This window comes from Myotis yumanensis, unplaced genomic scaffold, assembly GCF_028538775.1.
Source record: "Myotis yumanensis isolate MYYU_CA2020_CCGP unplaced genomic scaffold, mMyoYum1.0.hap1 SCAF_9, whole genome shotgun sequence".
Taxonomy (NCBI): domain Eukaryota; kingdom Metazoa; phylum Chordata; class Mammalia; order Chiroptera; family Vespertilionidae; genus Myotis; species Myotis yumanensis.
Window position 1 is genome coordinate 79,074,921 of NW_027223760.1, and position 18,990 is coordinate 79,093,910.

The window sequence follows — 18,990 nt, forward strand, 5'->3', positions numbered from 1 at the left end:
GGAGAGGGATGAGTGAAGGGGATCAAGGGTGGGACATCTGGAACTAGTGGGAACTTGAGAGCAATGTCTTCTTTGTGGGGTTTTCAAAGGCAAAACCCAAACCCTGTGTAGTAGTCCCGTGGGCTGTCTGCCTGGGAGTGGACAGTCATGACCTGCGACCTTACCAAATCTTCCTCTTTTCTTTCTGGTGTGGGAACAGGTACCCAAAGTCACCGAGCAAAGTGTGTCGGACAGTGAGAGGTGTAAATGTGTGTATATGTATCAAAACCACACCATTTTTAACGAAAGAAATTCATATGCACACAGTGTACTTCTGTACAACTTTGGGTAATATATAATTTTAAGCTGTTTACAAATAACATGTAATGCTTCAAATATTACATAATGTTGATAATACATTTCTAGCAGAAATAAATATATTGCACTTAAAAAGAACTTTGTTAGATGTTACTTCATAGTATTAGGCTTATAACTTCTTTTTTTCATAAAACATTTCCCATGCCCGCCCCCCAGCCCCCACGCACACACTTCATTATAGTGACTGCTCTCACGCAATTCATGAAGCAAATGAGCACAGCAAACAATAGGCCGGTGATAGCTTTCCTAAAAAGGCTAATGCATTTTTTTTTTTCCTTTAGGAAATCAAAGACTTTCTTTTAGGGTTCTGAAACTAAGAAAAAAAAACAAACAAACAACTAAATACACTATTATCATGTACCAGAAGTAAAATACAACAAACTGTATTTTTTGTCCAGATGTAGCATTTCACCAAAATGTTTTTATTTTCGTATTGTCGGGGGTGAGGGGAGTGGAATTATTTAAGGCATGGGCAGAGAAAGAAGGGCCCGAAGATACTTTGGGAATCTCTGCCTAGCAAACATTTGCCAGTGAACCTTCGCATATATAAGCATGCTGAAGAAAGGTAAGCGTTGGACTGTTTTATAGCTGGCGTGGAATGAACAGTAGTGAAGAAAGCATCTGGATTTTCCAAAGTGAGTTGGTAACCTTCCCTTTGCCTGTTTACATAAAATCCTTGCATTCTGAAATCACGTAGAAATGTGTAAAATCCAGCATCCACCCCAGTGGGATTCTCCAGAGGAACCACTAAATTCTGTGCAGGGCTTTCTGTCTGTCTAGGCCAGTGGTTCTCAACCTTCCGAATGCCGCGACCCTTTAACACAGTTCCTCATGTTGTGGTGACCCCCAATTTCATTGTTACAAATTGAACATAATTAAAGCATAGTGATTCATCACAAAAACAATATGTAATTATATATGTGTTTTCTGATGGTCTTAGGCGACCCCTGTGAAAGGGTCGTTCGATCCCCAAAGGGGTCGCGACCCACAGGTTGAGAACCGCTGGTCTAGGCCATCTAGATATAGGGTATAGCCCTAGCTAGTTTGGCTCAGTGGACAGAGCGTCGGCCTGTGGACTGAAGGGTCCCGGGTTCGATTCCAGTCGAGGGCACATCCCCAGGCTGTGGGCTTGATCCCTAGTAGGGGGGCAGGCGGGAGATGACTCAATGACTCTCCATCACTAATGACTCTCCATCACTGATGTTTCTATTTCTCTATCCCTCTCCCTTCCTCTCTGAAATCAATAAAAATATATTTTAAAAAATATATTTTTAAAAATTATCTGGTGATAATTATCAAGTGCATACATGTTTAATAATGAAAACGGTTTTCCTTACCTAGTGAATGGAAGACTGGGTAAAAAGAATGTTTTTCTTACATGTGACCCTGCACATTGCACAGCCGAAGTTTTGAACTTGAGTTACCGAGTCACGGCGGAGCTTGACTGCCTCACTAATGGGGTGGTGAGGGCACTCCACCCACTATATTGGAGCCCTATTTTCTCCATATAATTCAGCTTAAATACAAGCAGGACAGCCTGGAAGGCGAGTGAGAACTTCAGGGATAACCACCCTCACAACTTTCTGAAAAACTCAGCGGCAGGATGGGGTGAGGATGCTTTACCTAAGAATACTCATTTCTTGGGCTTTTACAGGATTTCCTTTTTCTTTTGGGGGAGGGGTTGGGATGTTGTGCAACGATAGAGATGTGGGTAAGCGTGGGGGAGGGGAGACCCTGGGATGCCCCTCAAATCAGTGTGACTCCCATATCAGAGCCCTACAGCGGGGTTTTGCCAGATGATGAGTCATCAGGAAGCTTTGTATCGCTCCTCCTGTGTGCCCACCCACCAGGAACGGTGGTCCACCTTCAGGACAACGTACCATTGCTGGAAACTCAGAAGGACCAGCAATGCAATACAAATTCATTACTGCAGACCTCGTAGCCAATAATTTGGGACGTGTTAGACACAACTGAACGTCTTTGTCTTTATACTGCTGAGTGTGGGCAGAGGAGGGGGAGGATTTACTCTATAGGATAAATAACAGAACTTAGGATTATTGATAAATGCTTTTAAAACAAATCACAGATGCAGGCCCCACAAAGCTATGAATTCATTTCTTTGGGCTCGATACAGCAGTTGTGGCTGGGCCTCTTTCTAGCAGCTCTGCACATTAGCCATACTTTCGATACCTGAGGGGAAACCGTGAAGTCACGCCAAATATCTCATGCTCTTTCTTATTCAGTTGGCATTCCGCTGTCTAGTTCTTGTCATTACTTTTGGTAAGACACCCTTAACGGTTTTAAATCTTGAATACCCAAGGAGTTAAGTAAGGATCAACAACCTGAAAAGCTCACAGGACTCGGATGGGGTAAACTCCTACCCTTGGTTCCCATGGCGACAGTGACTGACGGGTGGAGCGCCATGTCCTTGTGCTTTTTTTTTCCTGGTTCAAACAAAACCAAATACTAAGACATCCCACTTAAAATTCCAGACGTGACTTTCCAATAGCACGCCTTGCTGTCTTGGTCTTCTCTCTAAGCACGCTGCTTATTGTTAAGTCTTATTGCTTGATTACAAAGTAAAGTTATGAAGTCAGGAAATACTGGGGTAAACCCATATTTAACAAAAACACACACCCTCCTCTGAGACACACCGATTGGGAAAAATATCAAAATTGTATTAAAATGGTCCTTTTGTCTCACTGAAGGGAAAGTTCAGGTACGATTCACTCTAGTAGACCAGTAATTTACCAGGGTCTTGAGTCGCATCATGTAAAATAGCATCTATTTCTGTTGTTGCTGCTTGAAGCAGCCACTGTCTTGAAAGGAGCCACTGGCAACAGGCCAACAATTAAACATCAAATCCCTATCCTAAGCTCTACGGCGATTTAAACATGACTCGTAACTGCTTTTTAAAGGAAACGCACACTGTGCTGTGCTTACAAACAAAAAAAAAACTACCTGTGTCTACTATAGCATAACATGCCAGAAGCTATAAATCGGCCTACGGTGTCGGCCACAGGACCCAGATGTTGGGCAGCCTCGGCCCATGCTTCTCTATCTGTAAATTCAGGCGACAGCAGAGAACGGCCGTTGCAAAGTCCAGCGACAGCATCCCAGACACAGGCTGTGCCATCTTGCCTTGTTTCATAAGCCGCAAGTGCCCGAGAAAAGTATCTGATGTGGCGAAGCCTAACGTGAAAACAACCCAATCAAATCCCAGGGGCGTCGGATGCGATAAGTGCATTGCATTTGCTCTGAAATACACCTCTGCTCTCCGCAGCAACAGTTCCCATCTCTTCGAACAGACTCAGTACTTTTGCAGTCAGACCGAGTAAAATGATTACGGGGAAAATTTAAATTCAATTAAAATGGAGTTTGGGGGAGCTTGGTGAAGGAGACCGGGTGTGTCCTGCAGCTTAACTGCATTGTATCTAAAGCTGATGGTCTATGAACCTCATTAAATGCCTGCTATTAGGGTCACAAACTGTTGCAAAATACCAACTGTACTACCCTGACCGTAAATACTATTTGGATCTATGTTGCCTCAAAGTAGTAGAGAGATTATATAGAACTAAAATACAATGAGTTACTATACCTCATCAGAGGAGGGATAAGGAGACAGGAGGGCTGGAAATAAAGTGGATACGAGTTTAGATGTACTCAGAACCAATGTTTCAGTCAGGGAGTCATTGAGCAACATGTCATTTCATAGGACAGGCTAGAAACATGGAAAGGGAGTCACTGGGTGTAGCAGTGAGGAAAAGGACAGATCCGCTAGGCGGACAGCTAACTCCGTGTGAGCTTAGATGCCTACACTGGCGGCTACACAGGCGCTCAGAATGGTCACTCGCAAATCCCTTCAGTCCGCCGTGGCAGCTGACCCAGCCACAGAGCAGATCCACCCACCACACGAGAATGTGGCCCGGTGCCTGTTAACATCCTCAGGGCCTCCCAAAGCTGAAGTACAGACGAAGGGGCCTTTGGCACCCGTGGCCCAGAAGCGCCTTCCGGAACAGGGCCACCGGCTCTTTATTGCCGCTGCAGGGGACAGGGCTCCGTGTCCTCCGGGAGCCGCTGGAGAATACGCCCCAGCGAGTAAATCAGTAGTAAAAAACAAGCCCTCAGCCTGACAATGTCGCACACAGAGCCTCTTGCTTCAAAACTGTGTACAAAAGAGTTGTCCTACCTACATGGCAAGGATTTGCAAGGAAGGGATGAGGAAGCAAGATGACAAGATGGTGAGAGAGCGCCCGCCAGGCCCTGGCCCTTCGTTATCACAAAAAGAACAGTGCAAAGTCACTGCCAACTGTTCACACAACAGGATGTGTCAGCTGATGGCGGCGCCTTCCCCAGCGAGCCGACACAGAGCAAAGCCACACATGCCTACGCTCCAGCGCCGCCACCCTTCCCTCCGCGCCCAGGTCCTACAGGGAGGCACGGACCCTGTCGTTCTGCATGCTGGCGGGATGCTGGCCTCGCTGAAGGTTCTTTTAACCTGTGTGTGGGAAGCAGAAAGGAAACCTACACACTTTGATTTTACACATGACTGCATCGACGCAGCGTCTTTAACCACTAGGAAAATGCACTTTCAGATTCATCTGCCTTGTGTGATTAAACTGTCTGGGGAAATGGATATCCTATCAGCTGCACAACCAAGGCTGGCTGAGACCTTGACACTGATTCTTTCTTGAACCCAAGAGCCCCACCACCACCACCCGCCCCCTAAAGCTCCAGATGAATCCTGGTCCATGGTGCATTCCCTCAGGCTTCGCTGGGAGTCCAGCTCTCCTCAATAGATCGCGTGTCTCCTGGAGGTCCCTCGCGCCCACCCTCCCTCCCCCCACCCCCACAGCCTGTCCTCCGTTCCATACCCACTGGCACATTCTGGGTTGGGATTCTCCTGCTTTCGGAAGAGTCATACGAAAGGCGTCATCACGGCGGAGGAGTGGCGCAGTCCCTGGATGGCGGCGTAGGGGCCCTGCTGGAAGTAGTGGTGGTACCGGGGCATGTGGAAGGAGGGGAAGGTGGGGCCGCTCCCCTGCATGGAGCTGGCGAGGGCCGAGGGGGTCAGAGGCATCCCCAGGCGGCTGTATGGCGGCAGAGAGCCCTGGATGGGGTGAGGAATGGGCGTTGCTATGGACGCTGTGCTGGTGCCCAGAGCAGTCAGGGACTGTGGGTGCTGAAATCCAGGGAAACTGGACGAAGAGGACACCCAGGAGCTGAGAGACAAGTTGTCGGATGTGGTAAAGGCTGACCCTGAAAGGGGGAACAACGCGTTAGACTGGAAACTCGACGTCAAGGTGCAAACCGCGAATTATACAGGGTGTCCCCCCAAAAACGTACACATGCTGTAAGGGCTGATAGCTCAATTTTAAAAATGAAATACATTTTAATAATCGCTGTCTTACTAATGATTCAAAGTATGTGTATATATTTTTGGGACACCCTGTATCATTTAACTGTAAGGATCTTATTTCTTACTTTAAGAAATATGTCCCAGATCTAGAATTCAAAAAGACAAACATGTCAACCAGGAGGCACATCTACCTTTCCAGAAACAAAAGCACTTATAACATATGGACCAGAGAATTCCCTAAACAGAAAAAGACAACTCCTCAGACGGCCTGCATACTCCCAGAGCGGCCAAAACATCAGCTTCTACCTGAAGGGCGTGGACTGATTCCCTTCGAAGCAGCTGCAGGTAGCTGACACCTGTCGGAGCCTCGGAGGCCTCCCTGTAAGGAGGGCGGGGCAGGGGCGACTCCCAGAGCTACGGGGGCTTCCAGAGCCTTTGAGAGAACCCACATGAGCGTTCCCTTTTCTTCTTTTTCCAGCTTCCCCGGTTCTTTATTAGCTATTTGACAACTTACAAAGTAACTCTTTCTTACATCGCAGCATCCAGATGCCTAAAGGAGAGTTGACATTAAATTTTCCCATCAGATAACTTCTAGTCACGTGTTTGGGTGTAGTTTTTTTGTTGTTGTTGTTAAAATATCTTATTGATTTTTTTACAGAGGCGAAGGGAGAGGGATAGAGAGTTAGAAACATCGATGAGAGAGAAACATCGATCAGCTGCCTCCCCTTGACCGGAATCGAACCTGGCACCCTTCAGTCCGCAGGCCGACGCTCTAGCCACTGAGCCAAACCGGTTAGGGCTGGGTGAAGTTTTAAGAGATGCCCTACTTTTTGACGGAGTGTGCACTTTCTGTGTGATGGGCATTAAAATATGACAGAGGGCGCTCTGTCCCTGCAAACACCCCTGTGCCCCGGGCTGGGCATCCTCCCAGGTGCAGAGGGCTCCTCCCTGGGCCTTTTCAACAGAGGAACTTCCAGTCCCCCTCCCCCTCCCACTGGGGCCACTGCCTCTCCATAATGCCCTGCACGGGGAGAATCTTCTTTTTAAAGTGTTTCCAGTTTTAGTCATTATCCTCATGAGATAGTCCTGACCTAAGTAGGACAGATTTTCAGATTATAAAACCAAGCGTCAGAAAGACTCAGGGACCGCCCCCAAGCCCTCCCGCTCTTTGGTTAGGTCACAGACAAGTAACTCAGATTCTCGAGATTCTTCTACTAAACGTCCAAAGCCCAGGAAACCTTCGGGCAGCATCATCTCTTAAGACTCAAGGGCAGAACACTGAACGCCAAGCCCTCAGGGGCTGTGCCTTCCTGAAGAGGCTCCTGAAATACTTTGGGCCCAAGGGTACCCTGAGGTCCAGGCCTCACCCCGCACCTGTCTCTCTCCCTTGGGCGCTGGGCATGGGCTCCCAGCAGCGGCACCTCCGGAGCACCTTACCTCGGGTCTGTGCCGTCTGCACCTCGTCCCCCAGCACGTCCTCTTCTCCGTAGGTGCGGATGGGGGAGCGGGCGTAGGAATGCTTCTGAATGAGGCTCTCCACGCTCTCCCTAGGGGAGAGAGCAACATGCCCAGTAAACAGAAAGGCAGGTACTCAGGGAGCAGAGGGGTCTCACAGGTATTTGCTAGTCAGGAAAAGCAGTGTCTCAGCCAAAAGACCTCCTTCCGGGAAAGATGACACTCAGAGCATTTACAAGTGAGAACTGTGGAGACAGCTGTAACCAAAACTCAGTAATCCATGCCTAACGAGGGGGGAGAGAGAGACAGTAAAAAAAATGTGTAGCATATCAGATGATGACAACAGTGCTGTAGAAAAAAAGAAAACGCAGCAGGATTAGCCGTAAGAACTGTAACTGTGAGGATTAAATGAGACACGGCATTTGAGTGGCCCCAAAACAGTGTCTGGCATGTAGGAGGTACTCAGTAAATGCTAGTGATTTATAACAGTATAACTAAAGCAGGTAAACGTTTTATTGTCTTAGATTACATTTCCTCCAATTTAATTCTACCCATCTGAATAATCCTAACTCAGAATCATATGATCCAAGTAAGGGGATTTTTCTCAGTGAATGGAAGCTGACGGCAGCAGAGAACTTGACTGGAATGGTCTCTGTGGTTCTTTCATAAAGTTGTATCTCCCCTAAGAGATAAAATGGTCAGCTTCAGTGAGTCTGTATCACTTGTTTAAGAGTGTTACCTACTTTTTAGAATCCCTTAAACACACTTGTTGAATCCCTTGAGTTAGACTTGTTAAAATGAAAATATTTTATCACTCAGTAAGAGATACCAGTAAATATATTAAGTGGAATAATATTATCTGTGCTAATAACTATATGAAGGGAAAGGATAATTTGGCATGACATGGACCTAATTAATCAATTTGCCACTTATCCTATACAGGGTGTCCCCCAAAAATGTACACACACACTTTGAATAATTTTAAAGGCAGCGTTGCTTCATTTCATTTTCAAAATTGAGCTGTCAGGTGTTAAAGGGTGTATACATTTTTGGGGGGACGCCTGTATTTTAATCTTTGTATGTCCACATGCTAATAATGTTGGACCCCCACAGCCTGCCCAGAGGATGTCACTTACTCAAGGACTTAATTCACTACAGTGCTGGAGAGGGACTGTCTTCTTGGGTAACCTGGGTCATTAAGACAAAAGTCAAGTGAGCTGAGCAACCCTTAATGAAATGACAACCCTTACTAACAGGACATTCAAGTCCATGTCCTTTTAGTATGAGCCTCGTGCCAGGCTGCTAATATATGCGGTTATTTCACATGAGGAAGGAACTTGCTCCCAATACCCTAGACCAGGGGTCCTCAAACTACAGCCCGCGGGCCACATGCAAATACAAATATTGTATTTGTTCCCGTTTTGTTTTTTTACTTCAAAATAAGGCATGTGCAGTGTGCATAGGAATTTGTTCATAGTTCTTTTTTAAACTATAGTCCGGCCCTCCAACGGTCTGAGGGACAGTGAACTGGCCCCCTGTTTAAAAAGTTTGAGGACCCCTGCCCTAGACAGTATTTTCTCTTTGCACAGTCAGGAAGGAACAACCATCCGTGGGCCCGTTATGGATGGTGTGTCGCTGAAGCGTATTCCTCTTCCCATCTGAGGCACATCAACTGCTCAATCCGAGCATTTAGCTTGAAAGCAGTTTAGCATCTGCTCGACACACACAAACGAAAAATCATTTTCCGATCAACACAATGCATCACTGCCTGGTGAAACATGGTGCTTTTCTAGAAGAGGCACATTATATTCATTTTGTCCTTGGTAGACCACTGGTATCGTTGCTTATTCTCGTCTCCAGGAGGGAGGAAAGGGGGATTTTATCGAAGTGATTTACTTGTGCCGGCCGGGGAGTGAACTGCAAGCAGTGGCAGTTCTTATACAAAGGATGGCCTAATTGAGTTACTGCCTTTTAAGTGATTGAAAACAGTGGTGCATATCAGGGCCATCTCTTCAAAGACGTTACGAAGAGTAGACAGCCCTTGCTGTTTATGTCTAACCCCAGTTTCCAGCAAAATGAAAAGTGCAAAGAATTTGTTTAGCCTGGAAAACAACAGGGAAGATTTCTAAAATACTGTATCCTGAAAAATAACAATGACTCACCTAACGGGTTAAGTGATTTAGGTATTGGAAGCTATAATAGTGCCTTGTAATGCTCAGTGCTGTTATATCCCAAAGCTAGAGATGGTAGTTTTAATAGACTCACTTTGGATTTAACAGATAAAAGAAACGGGTACTATAATTGAAGGTCAGCCTTTCTAATATCTAAGACTGAATTACTTCTCTAGCAGACTGGCCAGTGTGGCTCAGTTGGTTGGGTGACATCCTATGCATCGAAAGGTTGCCAGTTCCATTCCCGGTCAGGACACATGCCCAGGTTGTGGGCTCGATCCCCAGTAGGGGGCGTGCAGGAGGCAGTCAATCGATGTTCTGTTCCCACAGCAATGTTTTTCTTTCTCTCTCCCTCTCCCTCTCCCTTCCTTTCTCTCTAAATACCAATAAAACTATTTTTTTAAAGAGTACATCATATCTTAGGTATTTTTTTAAAAATTTCTTCTGACCACTCTGTAGCCATCAGTTCCAAGAGTAACATGTGAGAGGCACAGGCATGTTCAGAAGGTGGGCAGGACAGCGGGTAGCTACAGTGCCTATGCTGATCCTGCCAAAATGATCAGAACCATTTGAAGTCATTTCAACTATCTGCTCAGACTCTAGATAAGCAGAACCAACAGACTCTGCCCGTTTGGAACTGACTGCCCTTCCTCTGTCTTTGAAACAGGAGAGCAGATCCCTCCTTGAACAGGACCTTCCTTCTCCTCCCCTGCTCCTCTGCACCAGCAGGTACCTCACGCGTCCTCCTCTGCTGCACGTACCAGATGGATGGCAATCGCGTGTTTGCATGAGTGTCTGCTGCTACCCTGCGGGCCTCGGGACCAGCAGAGAACAGCGCTTTCTCTATCAGGCACTGGTTCCCACACTTTAGTGTTATGGACTGAATGTCTGTGTCCCCTCCAAGACTCAGTGCTGAAATCCTAATCCCTGCAGTGGTTCTCAACCTTCCTAATGCCGCGACCCTTTAATACAGTTCCTCATGTTGCGGTGACCCCCAACCATAACATTATTTTCGTTGCTACTTCATAACTGTAATGTTGCTACTGTTATGAATCGTCATGTAAATATCTGATATGCTATATGTGTTTTCCGATGGTCGCAACCCACAGGTTGAGAACTGCTGCAATGCGATGGAATTAGGAGGTGGGCCTTTGCAGACAATTAGGTCTTGAGGACAGAGCTCTCGTAAATGGGATGAATGGTCTCATAAGAAGAGATGAGGAGCTTGGTTTGGTTCCTTCTTCTCAGCCAGGTGAGGACACAGAAGATGGCTGTGTGCGAACCTACAAACCCTGAATCTGCCCACACCTTGATGTGGGATTTCCCGGGTTCCAGAACTGTGAGAAAGAAACGTCTGTGTGAGCCATTCGGGCGATGGCGTTTTGGTCCTAGCAGCCCAAGCAGACTAAGACAGTGTGCATCAGGATTACCCGGAGGGCTTGTCAGAACAGGTGTCTGCCCGACCCTAGAGTTTCCGATTCAGTATGTGTGAGGTAGGCCTGGGATGTTGACATCTGGGTGTTTCCAGGCTATGCTGCTGCTGCTGACCTGGGGGCCCCCCTGGGAGAACCCCCCAGCTAGCAGCTAGGAGCATGCTTGCTGCAATCCACTAAGCTCAAATCCCAGCTCTCCCACTGGCCAGCTGTGTGCTTGTGGGCAAATTACTTCACTCCTCCAACCCTCAGTTTTCTCATCTGTGAAATGAGGACATTAATATGACCTAGCTCTAGAGTTATTATTAAGAATTAATGAATGAACAGATTGTATTTTGTACCTGGAATGTAATCGGTGCTCAGTAAGTGCTTATAGATAACAAAATTCAATGATAACTGTTATTATTGAGGATCCAGGTCCCGTGTCCCTAACGCTGGTCACATAATCGTAATCATTTTAGATGAAACTGAGACCTCCAGTCGCTCCAAAGTGCCAGGCTGCGTTCAAACCAGCCTGTAATATATACATGTCAGAGACGAAATTAAATAAAAAGTAAATGTTATTTCAATTTACATTTTAACTTTCTCTCCTAAATATGGACCCAGAAAAAACTGTGTCCTGGGAGAAAATGTCAAATCCATTAAAATCAAATCTAACTTATAGGAAACAAAATATTTCAAGTTGTTCTTGCTCATCAATTTGCTCATCTTTGCATCATGTCTTGCTGGGCCTTTGTAAATAACTCCTCGTCACAATATTTTTCTAAAGATTTATGCAGATAATTTTATAAATTACTGGGAGACGATATATCAATATTTATAGCTTCCACAAAGTACTTAATAAATGAAAACTTTAGATAATACCATTTGAAATGTATTATAAATCATTAATTTTAATTTGAAAACGGAAATATATTATGCAATCCATTTCGGAAAAACAAAATAAGTCTAAATTAATCTTTGAAAAAGCTTTTAGACTTTTATTTTCATTTATCTGACTCAGTCCTGCTCGTTTTTCTTTTCAGTAGTAATAGACAATTCTGATTTTACTTTATCATTAGCAACTTAAATAAACTACACTGAATAAAACAAAAGCTGTTACGTTTCATTTCCTAAGTCTCACGGCTGACAACCAGAAGAAAGGTCTCAGGCAAAACACGGGTCACTCGACTTCTAAATCAACTCCAGTGACTGTGAGGCGGGAAACAAATGTTCTTCAGACCCAGAAAGCCGACATGAGCCAGGGGAAAAGGAGGGCAGGTGACATGAACTGGGGAATAACTGCTCCCCTACCTGGCACACTGGTTTGTCTGACACTTTTATAAACAAGTGCTTCCTCCTGGAAGCGGCCGAGGAATGAGCTGAAGCGCAGAAACACGGCTTCGCTAGGTAAAGGGATTTTGCAGTGAGTACTTCTATCATTTGAAAGAAAAAAATTAGTTCCGCTAAAAACCATCCCTTCCTTTTTGTGGTTATGGTCATTTACTCGATTAATAGATTTTATTTAAAAGCAGACTTTAATCCGGCGACCAAACAAAAATTGCTCTCACTGGATGCATGCAGCCTCTTGTACCGAGTCTACCTTCACTGGGGGTGATTTTTAAAGGAAAAGCTTCTTTTCTAAGAAATTAAGTGATCAGACTCGTTCTCTGCAGCTGGGCTTTCATTTCTTCTACAGAGAGAGGGTGTGGGGAGCTGATGGGCTGGGTCTCTAAGACTCGTCATGGCTCTAGTGATTTATGAACCTATAAATGTAGAAACCAACGTAAAAAAATTTAACTATTTTGAAAAAGTCCAATACTGGTTGCAAAGAACCCTGAGTTCTAACTCCAAATCTTGGAACTAACTGAGCGACTTGGGCAAATGGCTTGCACTCTCTGGGCCCTACTTGCCTCATTGGTAGAATGACAGAGGTCAACAACGGGATGGCTCCCCACATCATTTCCGCCTCGAAATAATGCTTCCTACAAAGCCCCATTCCCTGCGCAAGTTCAAACACGGTATGTTAGGGCACACTCTAGGATGCCCCAAATAAAATTTAAAATATTCTCCTCGCGTTTTAGTCTGCGTTTAAGGAAGAATAAACTGTATACCAGCAATTGAAGTTATTTTTATTGAGGCACAATTGGGATATTATATGTCGCTCATTAATCCCAGAGAGAAAATTCAATTTTAAATTCCTTGCTTTCTGCCTCTTCATTCTGAGCGACATGGATTCCCAAGGCCCGACCCTCCCAGCGGAGGTGACAGACACCCTCTGTCCTCCCCCATCTCGGAAGCTGTGGCTCCTGCTGCAGAATGTGGGTCCCCGGGGACCCCCGTGGGTCACAGGGAGCAGCCGCCATCCCAAGGGCAGAGGCCACTGTTACCAGCTTTCCCCAGTTGCTATCTTTCGTACTCTTACTTCCGAGTAGCTTGCCCCTCAGAGTAGTGGCTGCCCTGAACATCCAGGGGGTTTTGCTTTGGGAATGTTATTTTTTTTCAGCAGATTTCATTGAAAGTAATAGTATACGATTACTTGGATTTTATCTTCAAAGTGCACATGCGCATATGCGTGGCTGGAGGCGGGATTCTGAGATGGAGGCTCACATTTTACAAGTTTGAGTACTTGCTTCTTACGCATTTCAAGTATCATATTATTTTGCCATTTTAAAATGCAAATCTGGAAAATAGTAAAAAAGTATTTTCTGAGTCCTTACCAACACACTGGATAGACGATGTTTTAGGACTCTCGCTAACACCTACTTACCCAAACGCCTCCTCCACTGCTCCCTACAGGCCTTGCGCGTTCCTAGCACCCTCAGCGAGAAAAACTAGGAGCCTCTTTTCTATTACTCATAAGAGACTAAACGACGGACAAAAATAACCTTGACGATGAAACCTACAGACTCTTTAGAAGGATGCATCCCCCGCCATCCTGTTCTGTCATCTCTCTCTGGCTGGGACGACAGCTGCTAAAATGACCCTCAGAGTCGCCTCAGCCATCGCTGGACGACAGGCAGGGTGAATGTGGGCACAGAGCCCATCCCGCCGGCTTTGTCAGAGAGCATCACCACATGGGCCTCGACAGGAAATTCTCCGTCCCTGCCTTTTAACCCGGAAAGAGGAAGAATCATCCTGAGGAGGTCACAGTTCTGGGCAGGCGTTTTCCCGGCTGCCAACATTCCCACCGCCCCTGGGAGCTCCAAGCCGGGATCAGCAGAGTTTCTCGTAAGGGCCGGACAGGAACTATTTTAAGCTTTGCAGGCCTCATGGTCTCTGTCAGGTACACTCAGCTCTGTCTCTGCAGCACAAAGGCCGCCACATACAATATACAAACTGAAACCATAACTGCGCTTCAATAAAACTTATTTATAGACAATTCAATTTAATTCCATGTTATTGTTGCTTGTCACATAGTATCTTTGAATAATTCTATTAAAATGTTTTTATATTTTTTCAGCCGTTTAAAAATGTAAAGACCATTTTCGCTTGTGTGCTGTCCCAGAGAGGGATGTTCGAAGCCATTTCCCTGCTCAGAGGTGTGCCCGCCGACCCCATGCTACCCCTAAAACCTTCGGCCCCAGGTACTCTACAAGCCCGCCTAGAGCTGAGTCAGAACCACACTCCACTTTCTTTCTTGCACCTCAGTCATGAGGAAAGGCCTAGAATTATCCATAAACTGTGAACCTCTTTATCAAATCTGCCCAAATGCTTGCTGCTCCGTGGCTGGGTGTTGATAAGACTCCTATCGTTTCCCAGGAGAGTAGATTTGCAACTCACTCTGCTGAGATTTCCTTCCTCATCTAAACTAACAGAGTGTTGTTGAGTTCGGAGCAAAAAGGCCTGATTCCCACTGGGCGTGTGTCCAGATGTCCTGTGTTTGAAAGTGTTATTCAATGCCAGGGCGTTTTAAACATATTTTGCAGAGACTCTCAGTATGAATTCTGAACCAATGTGCTGATAAGCCTATGCATTTAATTCTCTGCCCCACGGACAGGACTGAGAAAGCAAGGGGAGCCCAGGAAATTGGGGAGAGTGCCAACTCCTTATTTAGGTATTTGAGCCACAAACAAGAGAGGAGGGAAGCATCAGCCAGCATGCCATTCGTCTGTGGACAAGGAGAGCTACCTGGGGGGGGGGGGGGGGGGGGGGGGGGCAGGGGTGGTGGGGAGAGACGACAAGGCCTCAGCCTCACCTGAACCCACCCCGAAGCAGCCGAGGTTGTTGATAAAGGCAGATCTTGGAGCAGCTTTAAGAAGACCCTGTATTGCCCTAACTGGTTTGGCTCAGCAGATAGAGTGTCAGCCTACAGACTAAAGAGTCCCAGGTTCGATTTCGGCCAAGGGTACATGCCCAGGTTGCGGCTCCATCCCCCCACCCTCAGTAGGGGGCATGCAGGAAGCAGCCAATCAATGATGTTTCTATCCCTCTCCCTACCTCTCTGAAATCAATAAACATATAATAAAAAAAGACTTTAAAAAAGAAGAAGACCCTGTATTGTTAAAGCAAGGACTGTAGTCATGAAAAGGACACAACCTGGAAATATAGAAGTACAGTTGGAAATGGTGAAATAACAGTCACCACATTTTAAGAGAACTCAGTAAAGGCGGTAAACTGAATACTGGATGCTGCAGAAAACAAAATCAACCAATTAGAAGACTCATAAGAAATTCTCCCAATATCTGTAAAAAGTAAAAGAGGTGAAAAATGCTAAACAATAAAAAAGAGAAATAGGACATAGAGTTAGGAGATGTAACATATGTATAATAGGAGTTTTATAAGTTCTGAACAGAGAGGACTAATTAGAAGCCTGGAGGAGGAGGAGGAAGAGAAGGGAAAGAAGAGAAAAATTTTCTGAGCCCAATAATGACTTGAGTTTTCAATTCAAAGTGCTTGATTATATTGTAAACACCAATGGGAAAAAAAATCTACATTGCATTTAAATTATTTTTTATTTATGGAAAATCATATTCTCATATTTTCAGTTCATATTTTTTTTGTTTTATCTGAGCCCATGAACACAACCATCAAGGCTACAAGAAATCCAGTGAGAATTTTGAAATTAAGTGTGTTATTGTTCTTGAGAATATCAGATAAATTTTCACATTCTCTGGTCTAATAGAAGCTAAAACTGTTATCTCTAATAATGACATTTCAACTCAGATATGATATATATCCAAATTTATTTCCATGTGTTGCCAATTCTTATCTTTTCTAACAAAATAGAAAGTTCTGAGCAAGAGTGATGTGATCCAACTTTCTTTCTTTGACAAGATCATTCTGACTGGTGTACTGAAAATGGACTGAAGGGCAGAAAGAGTGGAGGCAGAAAGGTCAATTAGAAATTAATGTAATACACTAGGAATGAGATGCGTGTCCTGGGTGAGTGCGGCGGTAGCAAGGGAGATGGTGAGAAGGAGCTGGACTCCTCTGGGTCTAGTTTGAAGGATTAGCTGACAGTTTGGATGTGGGCAGTGAGAGGATAGAGGAGCCCCGATTCCTCCCAGTGTTTGGCCCGAGCAACGGGAAGGGTGCAGCTGTCAGCAGCTGAGATGGGAGGCGCAGGGAGGAGAGGTATGGAGAAGAGAGATGCATCTGTTTTAGAATGTGTGAGATTTGAGGGCCTTGTATGGGGAGAGGGGAGAGTAAAAGAGACAGCCAGTCAGATCTTTAACTCTACTGAGACCAGAACCAGAAATGCAAACTTAATAGTAGTCAGCCTATAATGGTATTTAAAGTCATGAAACTGGGTCAAATCACCAAGAGGAGGAGCAGACTGGGAAGGGAAGTGGTCCAAGGACTGAGGCTTGGCACACATCACTGTCCTCTTGGAGGACAAGAGGAAGAACCAACAAGGAGGGAGAGAGAAAGATAGCCAATGAGGTAGAATAAAAACCAGTAGAGTAGGGCAGTCTTGGGAGCCAAAAGAAAAGAGGGAGAAAATGGACAACTGTGTCAGACCTAGCTGAGGTCAAGTAACATGAGGACCGAGAACTGACCACTGGATTTAGCAATGGGGAGGCCATGGCGACCTGGACAAGGGTGGACTGGGGGAGTTATGGGGATGGAAGTCTAAACGGCAAGGTAGAAGAGATAAAGGGAAGAGAGGGATTGGAGAAGAGAACACACACAACTCTTTTTAAGGAGCTTTACTGTAAGAAGGAGCAAAAGCTGGATCAAATGGGATCAAGAGAAAGTTGTTTTTCCTTAATGAAAGAAACATCAGGATATTTGATGATGCAAAAGAGAAGGAAGTAGTGACAAAAAATTTAAAAAAATTAAAAAGCAAGTAAAAGAAAGCAAACATTTTGTAAGTATAGCAATATAAGATTTAGACAAAGTAGAATTAAGACAAAAAGCATTAAGTGGGATAGAAGTTAAATATATATTTGATAAACTGTGGGATAAACTAAGAAAGTAAAGAAGTATTCGCCAAAATACTGCACCCAGATGAATTTATGAGCAAGATTGTAAAATCTTCAGGTAAAGGATCACATCTTTGCTATTTAACAAAAAGGAGGAAAATGTATTTCAGCTCATCTGAACAGATTAGCAGAAACCAGATACCAAAATCTAACAGAGAAGGCAAGAAGAGACAAAGTCAAATCTGTTACGAAGAGTGACATAAAAAGTCTTAACAAAATCAGTAGATTAAAGCTAGAAATGTACTATAAGAAAAAGACATACAATCTAGACAGGATTTATTCCAGGAATACAAGAATGGCTCAACATAGACAATATAACTATAATTAATTACACTGTTATTTAAAAGTATAAAAGTAATTAAAATAGTCTCATTAGATATTAAAAGAGCATTTAATATAACTCCAAGTAACATTCAAGATAACATAAAATTCTTAATTTAGGCACAGTAGGGCATTACCTCAATATAAAGATACCCATCTGAAACCAATGAAAATCATATGTTATGAGAAAACACTAGAGGCATGACTAAATAAGTCAAAAACAAGAAAAAAATGCTATTATCATTACTTTTCAATAGTGTCCTGGAAATTTTAGTGCAATAAAACAAGAAAAAGACATTTTAAAAAATATAATTATTAGAAAGAAAAATATAACATTATCATTTTTATAAATGATATAGCAATCTAACTGGAAAACTCAACAGACTAAAAGGAAAAATTATTAAAACTAGTATTTTTAAGTTGAGTAAAATGGCAGGTTGCCAAAGACATAGGAATCAATAGCATTTTACAGACTAAACTGGGCAGATTTCTAATGAAAAATTCTATTTTCAAAAGCAAGTCCTCTCCCCGCCCCACTGCCAAAAACAAAACAGAACACTCTTAGCACAGAAGTGTCCTTTTCCCCTTCCCTCCACCAAAAAAAAAAAAGAAAGAAAGAAAGAAAAAAGAAGATGCCAACAGACTGTCTACAGGTTATTTATTTTATGGGATCATCAGATACTTCTTTCCCTGAAGTAAAATAACTGTAAATTACATTACTTTAAGAATTCTCTTTGGGTGTTTGGTTTGCTTCTTAGCTGTCCATTGTAGGTATTTGTGCAAAGCACCTAATGAAAATACTTTCTACTCTGGCGAACAAGGCGGCTTTCTTTTTACAGATGAGGGCGGTGCTGTCCCTGAGAGTAAGGTGACACGTGAAGTATGTGAGACATTCAGTATCCGAACTGAACCTCGTCAAATAAGATGAAGAAAACCCAATGCCTTTCAGAGCAGCGGTCGCCAACTGGTGGTCCGTGAGGTCTGAAACGTTGGCGACCGCTGCTTTAGAGCCTCCCAAAAGCTCATGCAGTTGTAGAGGGACTAAAGCTCAAAACGATGAGCTGGAGGTGTAAGGGAAACACCCTCACAGGCGTGTTTGTTTGGGTGCCCCACAGCAGTTGTAAATCTGGGACAGGAAACTGGAAATCATTGAGGTCACATACTCCCAACATCATATTCAATTAGGTTAGAAAAGTGCCAATTCTGTCATCGTGTCATAAAAAAGTGTATTTTTCTCTCAGATCCCTTCTAGAGAAAAGTTCCCTGAGCTGTTACAGATGGGGCTGTTTTCAATCAGTTACAAGGAGCAATTCAATTACTAGGTGGTTTAGTGCAGTAACTGACTCCAGACTAATTTAATTCCTTTAGGTCTCTAAAGATCAATTGATCTGATTTGTCCCATCCCCAAAGGCTGTTTAGGGAAAATTCAGACTTAAAATACTTGGAAATGAAATCCAAAACCTTGGCCGATTTCACACAACTTGGGT

At 44.3% G+C, this 18,990-nt stretch overlaps 1 protein-coding gene across 3 annotated transcripts in view; it reads right to left on the reverse strand.

The window, feature by feature from the left end:
- TBX20 (T-box transcription factor 20) overlaps nt 1-18,990 on the reverse strand; it is a 48,012-nt gene that overhangs the window by 7,035 nt on the left and 21,987 nt on the right. Inside the window, exons 7-9 of one of the 3 annotated variants that reach the window (XM_070424777.1) lie at nt 7,154-7,263; nt 5,232-5,616; nt 347-4,855 (exon numbers count right to left, since the gene is read on the reverse strand). In XM_070424777.1, the coding sequence (XP_070280878.1) occupies nt 5,276-5,616; nt 7,154-7,263 (451 nt within the window). In that variant the 3' untranslated portion in view covers nt 347-4,855; nt 5,232-5,275. Of the gene's footprint in view, nt 1-346; nt 4,856-5,211; nt 5,617-7,153; nt 7,264-18,990 lie in introns of those variants that run through there. The other 2 variants (XM_070424776.1, XM_070424775.1) reach the window with 2 other exon arrangements.